This window comes from Phoxinus phoxinus (genome assembly GCF_949152265.1).
Source record: "Phoxinus phoxinus genome assembly, chromosome: 19".
NCBI classification, from domain to species: domain Eukaryota; kingdom Metazoa; phylum Chordata; class Actinopteri; order Cypriniformes; family Leuciscidae; genus Phoxinus; species Phoxinus phoxinus.
Genome location: NC_136894.1, coordinates 22,978,755 through 22,989,966, shown reverse-complemented (window position 1 = coordinate 22,989,966; position 11,212 = coordinate 22,978,755). Strand labels below are relative to the sequence as shown.

At 38.8% G+C, this 11,212-nt stretch overlaps 1 protein-coding gene across 1 annotated transcript; it reads left to right on the top strand.

Moving 5' to 3' along the window:
* Nucleotides 1–1,646: 1,646 nt before the first annotated feature.
* Nucleotides 1,647–7,770, top strand: LOC306987179 (uncharacterized protein). Its single transcript, XM_079591251.1, has 3 exons — nt 1,647–1,708; nt 5,448–5,563; nt 6,610–7,770. Exon 3 carries the CDS (start codon nt 6,627–6,629, stop codon nt 7,503–7,505), a length of 879 nt encoding a protein of 292 aa, XP_079447377.1. The 5' UTR covers nt 1,647–1,708; nt 5,448–5,563; nt 6,610–6,626; the 3' UTR covers nt 7,506–7,770.
* Nucleotides 7,771–11,212: the final 3,442 nt, after the last annotated feature.

The following is an 11,212-nucleotide window of genomic DNA, read 5'->3' as shown; positions in this document are numbered from 1 at the left end:
TGCATTTCCCATTATCCACTCCTGCTCATTATCTCCTGATTAACCTCCTCATCATATCATTATTATCACCTGTGTACACTCAGCTCCCCTTTATCTGGACTGCTCTGTTCATTGTTCACTTGTGAAGTCTTGTTTTACCCAAACTCTGTCTCTAGCCTTTTCCCGTGTTTGCTCTTGTGTTTTTGACTTGGACTCTGATCTCGTTTTTGAACCTAAGCTGCCAGCCCCTGACTCACGCCTGTTTGACTATTCTTGGATTACCCTTACCTGTGTGCTGTTTTGAGTTTTATGTCTGCTTATCTCTGCTGGCTTACCTGTGTTAATAAAATACTGCAGATGGATCCTACTGCCTCAGCCTCTTCGTCACAGAGACCATTAATAAAGGCCAGATAACTTTATTAACTTCATAATATTATTCATATTAACGTTACTTGAATAATGTTTCATAACTTTGAGCGAATCTTGCCAAGAACGTTAGCCAAAGTTAATGAGAACGTTCCCTGTTAGCTTGGTATTTGTTTGCATACGAACGTTTTCAGGCAATTCCTCAAAAAGTTTGCACTGCAAGTCATTAAAAATTAATTGAGTAACCATAAAATGAAAATGACTAAATGTACCCCTTTATATGTGTATTCACAGCTAGCAAAAGAGAGGTGTAAAATAAGACGATCGTGTATTTAAAAATGGTTAATTGTGTTCTGCCAGGTTTTAGGAATACCACAAGAATTTGCCCTCAGACCATAGGAATAGCTATAGAGCTACTAATCCCCTATAATCCCTCACGGTCTTTCTCCGTACTTTCATGACGTAACGCCACTAAAACACCCTGTCCGAAATGGCACACTTCAGCCCTGTCCCAAATGGCACCCTAAACACTCGCGTCTTCCTACGAGTCTGACTACTTTCGTGACGTAACGCCGCTTTGACTGTCGGGAAGAAGTCTTCTGCATCATTGCGGGTTCGGCAAAAGTGCGCATCGGCATATCGACTGCAAAGGGGGTGCTCGCCGAAAGTGCATGAAGTGTGCCATTTGGGACAGGGCCTTCATATGCACTTTCAGTCTTGTGGACTTAAAAAAATGGCTGCCGTGTGCATGTCTCATAGGGTGTCCTATTAGTCCTTTTAGGTTTCAGAAGGGTACTCGGTCCAATAGACTTTAAGTTCATATGAAGTGTGCCATTGGGGGTAGCCAGAAGATTATACCTGTGGGCATGACGTGCTCCCTCATTTGGAAAAATAAGGATTTGAACAAGAGTAAGAACTAGTTTTTCCATAAACAAACAAACAAAAAATTCAGGGTTTACTTATACCCATAATATATTTCACAGAGAGAGAGAGACTGAATCTGCTTATGTCAAAATGTTCCAAAGACCATGGGTCGCTTTTGTGTGCCTTATGAACAGAGGGGCTGGAGTCTTAAAGGAAGACTCCATTATTAAGACTCCAGGAAGCGAGTTATATTAGTCGATAAAGTTTTAAATATGGATATTTTTCTTACACGAACGCATCTCTTCGCTTCAGAAGGCATTTATTAACCCCCGGAGCTGTGTGGATCACTTTTATCATGGATGGATGCACTTTGATGGACTTCAAAACAGAAACAACCCTTCACTGCCATACAGCTTGGAAGAGCCAGGACATTTTTATATATATAACTCCGATTGTATTCGTCTAAAAGAAGAATGTCATATACACCTATGGCTTGAGGGTGAGTAAATCATGGGGTAATTTTCATTTTTGGGTGAACTAACCCTTTAAATGTCTCATGCTGGCTCCTCCATAGCTATTCTTAGCTGTACTCTGTTACAGCCCCTATTACAGAAAAGATCCATCAGCAGAAGTGCCACATAAGACACCAGCAGATAAACAAAACACATAACACAGTGGGAAATAAAGTGTCACATCTAACTCTAACAAGTTCCAAGCGATCTTTAAGTTTAGACTCTCAAATAGGATGTAACTGACAGTTGCTGCTGGATATGAAATTCTCTGTCTGGTTAAAAAGTGTCAAGCATATGATAAGTTTCGTATTCTAAAAGACAATCCCACGTTTCATACTGTGCGCAGATGGCAAACATGTTTTTGTCAATGTTCTGTAAAATGGTTATTCTTAGATGAAACAAATCATCTGAAAACATAACCCAAAAAAAGTTTTCTGGGTTTGCTTACAAACTTTTAGGAACACAAGTAGTGCATCTCGACGCCGCTTTTCTGTTATGAACAATCATAGTAGTTCACACTGAAAAAGAATCTTCCAATTCTGCTCTGGGGCATTAATAATTAATATGGTTTCATTGTTTGCCCATTTTGTTGTCAGATTCAATGGAAGCTTGTTTCAACCACCGAATAAAATAAAAAGGCAATTGAGACTTTTTTTCTTAAAAATCTTTTATCTCCAAAACTTTTTTTTGCCGCAATTGACAGTTTATATCTCACAATTCTGACTTTTTTGGTCAGAATTACAAGCTTATATCTTGCCATTTGGACTTCATAACTCACAATTGTGAGGTTATTGCACACAAAAAAAAAAGTCAGAATTGTGAGATAAAAAGTCACAATTACCATTTTTCAATTGTGAATTTATATCTCAATCAATCAATTTCAATCAATTTTTATTTATAAAGCGCTTTACAACAACCAAAGTTGATCAAAGCAATGGACAGAGACAAAAGTACAGGCAAAAAAAATAAAAAAAATTAGTGAAATACAAAACGATACAATAAAATAAAATACAACACATCTATAAAATCATTATGCTAATCAGTTGTCCATCAGGTGTCAAAAGCCAATCTAAAGAGATTGTGCTTCAGGCCGGCCTCATATCTCAATTCTGAGAAAAAAGTCAAAACTCACAATTGTGAGTTATAAAGTCTGATATGTGAGATATAATTCGCAAATGGTAGAAACAAAAGTCTGAATTCTGAGATAAAAAGTCACTATTTTTTATTCTGTGGCAGGAAAAAGCTTCAACTTAATCTTTGATCACTTTGAACACTTTGATCTTTGACACATTTCTCATAGAAAACATAAAATGAAGCATGGCTGTAATGCTCACTTGCTTGTGTGTTCACAAAATAACAAGCGACTGTTATAAGTGTTCTTTGATGTTCACGCTTTGTCGACTAAACTGTGAGCATTGCATCTCCCATGGTTGGTCTCGAATAGAAGCCATCTCAGCTGTTATTTATGGAGACGTCTATGCAGTGCACTTGCTGCTCCTTTCTCAAGTCAACTTATTGCAATGTGTAGCCCATGGTAGAGAGAGACTGTAAGATCTGAACACACAGGGGGCAAATTCTCATAAATGTCAATTTCACAGTTTACGCTCTAATAATGTTCCAGCCCTCTGGAGCATAACAACGTCTTTCATGTGTTTTAACCAGCTGATGTCACCCGTCTCAATTAATTCAGTGTGCCAGTGGAATGTTGCATTAGTAAATGTTGAGCTTTCACTGAAAAATCAGTGAGGTGCACTGTAATTGTGTCCTAGGGCCACCTAAACATACGCTACGCTGACTGGCATCATGCCGGAAAACTGCAAAGGGGTCACAAGGGGATTGTGAAGTCGTTCCGTTTCAGAAAAATACATGACTTGTGACTGCCATAATGTATTTGTATGATATATAAAACAAGAGTGTTTTTCATGAATCCCAGGTCGATTCTATTGTTACATAAATATAAGTTATACACTGTAAAAAAAGATTTAAAAAAAGATCAATAAATCATGACACCATATGTTTCCTTAAATAAGTTAAGCATTTTTTTAAGTTACACAAGATTCAACTCAGTTTAATTGAAGTTAAAATGACTTATACAGCCAAGTTGATTGTACTTTTTCTTGGTAAATGAAGCTTTGCAGTGCACACAAATACAACAACAAAACACAGTAAAATTAAAGAAACAGACATGAAAAAGTAGTAGGCTAAGGATAAGTCAGAACAGGCATATTTACAGACATGGACATTTGACATATGAACAGTATTATGGATAATGAATAGAAGTGAAATAATATGTAAAGCAGTGTTTTGTATGTTAACCTGCTTTTTGTTACCTTTTTGGTAAATTTTTTGCTCTACCAATTGTTTTGTTTCATAATACCGGTAGTTTTGTTTAAATGTAGCTGAGAAATTTTTGATAAACAGGTTCCATTGTGACAAATCATTTCATATAAGGTGACAACATGCCCCATTATTGGTTAATATGGGTTAAATTAACTGTATCTTGCTCAATAACATTAGGCCTATAACAAAAAAAAAAATGTTTTAAAGCCAAGACTTTAAAGTCCCCCTATGGTGAAAATCAAGCTTTTAATGCAGTTTATATGTGGTGTTTTTATGCTTTAAGACAAACCATGTGCAAATTCATAAGTCAACACCATTGCTGAGTATTTTATCTTTAAAACTACTGTGAACCAAAGACAGTAGGCTTGTTCACTTGAACCAGCGATGCACAGACCAATCGGTGAATGACATCAAAGTACCGCGAGAGCGATTAGAGAGTAGACAGCTTCGTGTGCTTTTCGATCGCTCTCGCGGTACTTTGATAGCGGTCATAAACCGATCGGTCTGTGCGGCGCTGGTTCAAGTCGAACAAGCCAGTGTCAAATCTGACACTAAAAGCCTAGTGTTTCTGACGTCACAAACTACCTTGTAACCAATCAGGTTAACTTGTGATCGTCAATGAGTGGATCTCTGAGCTGTTGTGAGTGAGTGGAGGCGGGGCTAATTTGCATATTCACATCGCGTATACGACGAGGCAAGGGTGTAATTACATTCAAGCTATTTTAAAGCATTAATAAATTTGATTTCAAGAAAAAAACGTTCAAATATGTAATTTTGGTGATCTAAGATGAGTTTTAAGGGATACAATTATTTTGGGGGAATTTAAGGTTTGTGTCTTTACAGAAACTGACGTTCAAAATGAAAACAAACAAAACAATTATTCAGTAGGCAACAAAAGTGTATAAAACTATAGCCACCGTCTCCCTTAGCTATATAGCCAACATAAAAACTTTAAGATATAGACCTTGTGAACTTACCCCTGTGATATAGGCCTTGTCCTGATCTCCTCTAGACGTATTTACAAATAAGTATTGATTGGTGTGCATTTATGAAAATCAGATTTACATTTGTATTCATGATGTGCAACTAACTTTAGAGATTTCAGTGCATTTTGACATTGTATTAGGCAATGTCTTGAAAACATTAATTTCAGCGGATTGTTTTTTAGAATGTATTTTCAAGAAGGTTTTAATGATGTTAATTTCTAGGATAATTAATTTAGGACACAGCTTGGGCATGCAATCTGTATAGGCTGCGTCGTGAATCTCACAAGGAGAACAGCATGAAAGTGTTTGATCAGGCTTCATTTCCCCCCCGACACTATAACCTCCCTCTCTTCTCTCCTCCTCTCTCCTCTCCTCCTCTCCTCTTCTGTGCCGCTTGTAGAGGCTCGCGCAGCATTGAGGAGACCTGAGCGCGGCGCGCGGATGAATAGGACCAGCTTCCCTAATTAACGGAGCGCGAACCTTGCAGGAATGTCAGCGAGACGCTGCTTTGAAAAGGTAGGCGATGCCTTTATTTTCTGTGAGTTTACGGTGACACCAAATACGGAATAACAGACGAGGCACAAGACAGGCAACATTTTTTCCCCAAAGATTGACATCCTAACTACTTTTTCTGCGACTGAAACGCTTCTGTTCAATCAATGCTGATGTTCACGCGCCGTTTAAAGCTCCTCAGATGAAATATTACAAGTGTTATTGACAGAATAAAGCGCACTTTAAGGAGCATTTCGGTCGTGAAGGGGATTTATGAACTTAAATACTAATTAGAAAAATCAAATGTAAGTATTCTATTAGGCTACTTAAATTGTACATATTGATGGTAACTACGATGAGACCGTGTAAGAGAGACCGGAAAGTCTTACAACACATTTTATTATTTTTTCCCTCAAACTTACAAAAATATTGTAATATACCTTACCCGCTTTAAATTAAAGTAGTAACTTGTTTTTAAATTGTATAGTGTCAAGTGAGTCGTAACCAGGCTAAATTGTAACAGCATAGGTTGGATGGATTGTAACATCTTTTGACGTGGACGTTTTAACGTGCATAAACATATTATAGGCTAATGCTTAAAACATAACATACAATGTTTGTTAGTTACTTTCACAATTGTAAATATAGCCTATTCACTGTCTTATCTTTGTGGATCCAGTAAGTACACTGAAACGTGTTGCAACCCTCCCCCATATCTCTCTCTCTCTCTCTCTCTCTCTCTCTCTCTCTCTCTCTCTCTCTCTCTCTCTCTCTCTCTCTCTCTCTCTCTCTCTCTCTCTCTCTCTCTCTCTGTGTGTGTATATGTATATGTAAATGTATACCGTTTAGCATTTAGATGGAAAGCTGGTATAAATGTTAAGGTAAACACCTGCTGTTTCCATTGTTACCAGTTTTACCATTTATCACTTTTAAAATGATCACATTATAAGCCAGATGTGAAATTATTCTTTCTTCCCTCATAATATTTGTCTTAGTATGTTGTGCTTTATCTAAAACGGAAAGGTTTTCATTGCCTGTTATAAATTGTTGTTTTTGTCCTCATACTGCAGCATCTGCCTGCTATGAGATGAACATACGAATAGAAGTTCAAATGGCTGATCTTAAAGTCCTCTTTTGTGGTCAAGACGCTGTCCAGACCGATCACCTTGACTGGTCCCTAAAACACCAGCAAAGTCATCACTCAGTGTGTGTAGATGAAAGAGCCCTTTACAATGAGGAGTGCTGCCAGGCGTATCTGGAGGAGAATGTTAATGAGGCAAACATGCTTTCAGAACCATGGACAGCGACTCTGCCAATTGGACGACTCTGCAAACTCAATGAATGGGGATTCGACGAAGAAGTTGAGGTGTGTTACGATGAGCAGTATGAAACAGCTTTTCCAGGTGTGGCTGACATTACTGACCATAAAGACAGTCAGTTGTTAGAGGAGGAGACCGTCTATGACAACTTCAGTTGGAATTCATCCAAAGAGCTCCAAGATGGCGCCCCGGAATGCTCCCTTCTTTCAGTTGACGATTTCATGGTGGATTCATCGGAAAAGTCAGTGGATTATGGATTTATAGGTGCTGTTACCTTTTTAGTTACTGGGATCTCCTTGGTTGTCATCTCCTACACGGTCCCACGTGATGTCAAAGTGAATCCCGACACCGTTTCCGCCCGGGAGATGGAGCGCTTGGAGAGAGAGAATGCGCGAGTGGGCGCTCACCTGGACAGGTGTGTGATTGCAGGGCTGTGCCTCCTCACACTCGGAGGTGTGGTACTGTCAACCCTGTTGATGATCTCCATGTATAAAGGGGAGATGATCAGGAGACAAGCTTTTGCCTACTCCAAGCACCAAGCCAGACTGTACGGCTCTATAAATTTCAGAAGTGGCGCGAGCCCGACAGGTGCTCCTTCGCTTTTGGCTCTCGATGAAGACGAAGGTCCTGTTGAAGTCTTGAGTTGAAGCCAAAAAAACAAATCTTGTCAGTTCTTTGTGATACTGTGATCTAAGAGGACACATTATAAATACATGTTTTGTCATATTTTAAAAAAAGTAGAGGGGAAATGCGTTAAATGACTACATTTGAGTTGAAACTGAATAAACTTGACTACATTGGGTCATATCAACAAAATTGTAAGGGTCCAATCAGGTTGAAATTCTACACTTTTTACACTGTATGTAATGGACAATTAAATGTTACAGCGATGAAAATGTAACATACCAACATGGATTTGAGTCCTGTTTATGTGAACAATGTCCTTGTGTGAGTTTGTGCATTTCCCCAAAGCATATGTTCTTGTAAATACAGCATGCTTTATTAGTGCAGTCATATAAGCCTCTCAATTGGTGTGATCCGTTTCTTTGCGTATGCAACTTTTTTATATCATTGGACCATGCAACTATCTTGCCAAATGCGCATTCGTGTCATATTTAGCCAGTTGTCACATTGGAAAAGAAAAAAGGCTTTTTTATTCTTCTTTTATTTTTTTTGGCCTGGCTTGGCAGACTATGTCTGACAGCTGACTTAATCATCAGCCATTGTATGAAAACCTCTCTCCAATCAGGAGGGACGGAGATTTATTCCAGAGCCTCTGAAGCCAGTCAAATCTATACATTTGCATTCGCATTTACATGAAAATGCCCACTATAAACAGCTTTGCAACAGAGGTAACGTGAATGCACACCAGGGAGATTTGAACTATTTTTTGTGAGCTTAGTTTATTAAGAGAATATCTGTGGTTTTAATGCACATGGGATGTGGGAAATATGTGAGCAGATGTCTCTTTCCTTTTCCTCTCTACCTCTCATCAGCGTGCCAGTGTACTGGAGGAGTCTCATGGGAAATGACTGCTCTATGTTTCTCCTTCCCAATAGCAACTAACCCCATTAGAGTCACACATCATAACACGTAATGACCTGAAAGAACCGAATCCAGACTGCAGACCGCAGCAAAAGGCACATACCATCGTGTAGATTCTCATCCCCCAAAGCACAAGCTGTCAGAAACAAGTAAAGAGAATTAACCTGAAACAGTGTTCAGGATTTTTGAAAATATCTTCTTTTATGTTCAATAGAAGACTTAAGTCGTACAGATTTGGAATGACATAAGGGTTAGTAATAATGACAGGATTTAGGAACACTTAACATAGCGGAATCTAGACATTCAGGTTGCAGGTCAAGGTAAAAAAATGTGTCCATGAGGCTTTGAACAAGCAATAGGCTCTCTTGGTGCTTCTGCTGAGGAGTGCGGTCCGTATAAGAAACGCTTACGGAGGGCCGGATCAGATTATCCCTCGCTACACCAGCACTGCAGACAAGATTCCTGACACCAGTGTTCTTTTCATCCCATTTCTACGTGACGGCACACACATGAGTGTTTTAACAGCCCCCTCGAGTGTCTGTTTGCGTGAGATCATTTATACCTAGGGTATCGTTTGACGCTTAAACAAACGCTTGTAGGAAATTGCAGCTATTAAATCTGCAGGATACTAATATCACTTGTGGTTTTAATAAAGCTTAATGGTTCGCTGTAAAACCAAACTCAGACTTGTGCCCTTGATATGGGTGAAGATGGGTGGAAGGGGTGTTGTTTTGGAGAAAAGGTGCCACATATTCTTATATGTCATGTATTTTTAGTTTGCACACAGCGGTGTGGATAGCAATTAATGAAATGTCAACAATGCATGACCACATCTACCGATTTATATGCCATTTCTCCTCCTCTGGCTGTCGCCGTCTCTCTTTTTGTTTCTTTCCCCCCCTCTCTCATTCGCTCTAACCAGCACTCAGTATAATAACTCAATCACTTAGGGCCGCTGGCATCAGGAAATGGGGCTAAATTGATTAAAGGGTCAGTATGGGTCAGGGAGTGGGTGTGGACATCGTCTCAAGGGACAAAGTTACGGTCATTGTGTGCACATACACACAATAAAACACATAGCTGAGCCGTACCATAAATTGCCTGTGGCGCAGTGACATCCTAACATATCATCTCACTTTATTCTTTGGATAAAGAACCAGCCCAAGCCGGTCTGAGTGAAAAGATATCAATAAAATGAAGTCCATTTCAGACTGTCTGTGAGATACAGAGTTGTCAGTTATACTGTATGTCACGTGACGTGAGTGACCCTTTGGCCAGCTCATCCGTTCTCCCGTTTTCTTTTATGTTTGGTGTAATTATTCGGCAAGGCGAGTCATGTGGACATTCCGCACCGTTCGTGCTGTTTAATGGCCTGTTTGACAAATTGATTCTTGTTACCTAGAGTTTGTTGCATAGCAACAGTAAAAAATAAAATGTTACACAAAAAGTCAGCGACCATGAAGCAAAGTAAGTCCAGTGAAAAAAAGGCACTAGTTCATCAGTCACCGCTTTGATTCTGGAGATCTTTGTGCATCACGGAGGCCAAAGAATGAAGTCAGCAGCCTTAGTCACAAGGCTAGCGGAAACAAGAGTCAGGGAGCTGCATAGTAATGTAGCAGCCGCACTTACTCCAATAGGATCTGAATTTATGACACCACAATGTAAGTGGTAGTTTCTCAAATTAGGTGGCGGAAATAAAGGCACCTTGGGGAAAAGCACAGTGCTCTATAGATAATTTCTGGGACCCTCGTTGTGCTTGTTGATGATGTAGCACTGTGACCTACAGTGGAGGAGAGTTTTGCACACGCTCTGTTTTAACAACAGAGTCCAATTATAAGAACAAAACCCTTAAAAAGCTTAAAATGAGGCAAGTCAGTCATTTAATTAAATTTACATGATTTCAAATGTGATTTTTACTTTTGTGAAACATGAAAAGCACAACTTGTCATTTTTTTTCAAGCTAACCAAAACAGCTTTTCTTAATCAAATAACATATGGTGAGCTAGGCTGTTAGCTTGCCAACTGAAGAGTAACTGAAAACACAGAGAAACCTTAAATGCTTGAGTTTCTCCAATCACTATTACATATTAGGGTCTTTAGCGACCCAGATCTATATCTAACGCGGATGGATCTCTACCTGTCGCGATAATATAAAACTCTCCTGATATTAGAGTAACAATTACAGAAGAATAAAATAAAGCATATTTTGTTACCTTTTTGGAGCTAGGAAGGGTTCAGTTTGAGCAGATGTTTTATACCATCATCACTGTCCTCATCAGAACTCATTTCCCAGCACATTCAGCATCTGGCTCATATTCGCGATCTCAAACATATTCTCAAAACTATCATTTGCAACATCTTCAAAATCAATATTTTGATGGCTGACAGCTTCTTCACCAGATCCACCATTAAGTGACAGTAATATTTGATTGCGTTCAGTACTTGCTCTGCAGTAAATCGCTGAGCCATTTCAAGTTTTGCTTTCTATTCTTTTGTTTTCTGCCTGACGTTTCACTATGAGTGAAACGTCACTTCATCATTGTGTTTCAGACATTGTCACCTTGTGGAATAAAGGTGAATTGCATGTATTTAGTCATTAAAGATTACATTTGTATTGTGCAGAAAAAAATATACTTGCACTGTTACACACCTCGGGTTGTATATTAGCGACCCTATACAATTTTGACAAAAAATAAATGGGAAAATGGGATTATTTTATAATTGTATTGTTCTTGTTACTGTATATTGTTTATAATGAAATTATTGAGGAATACTAAGACGGTTGATGTCTAACTTTAAAAAATGAATG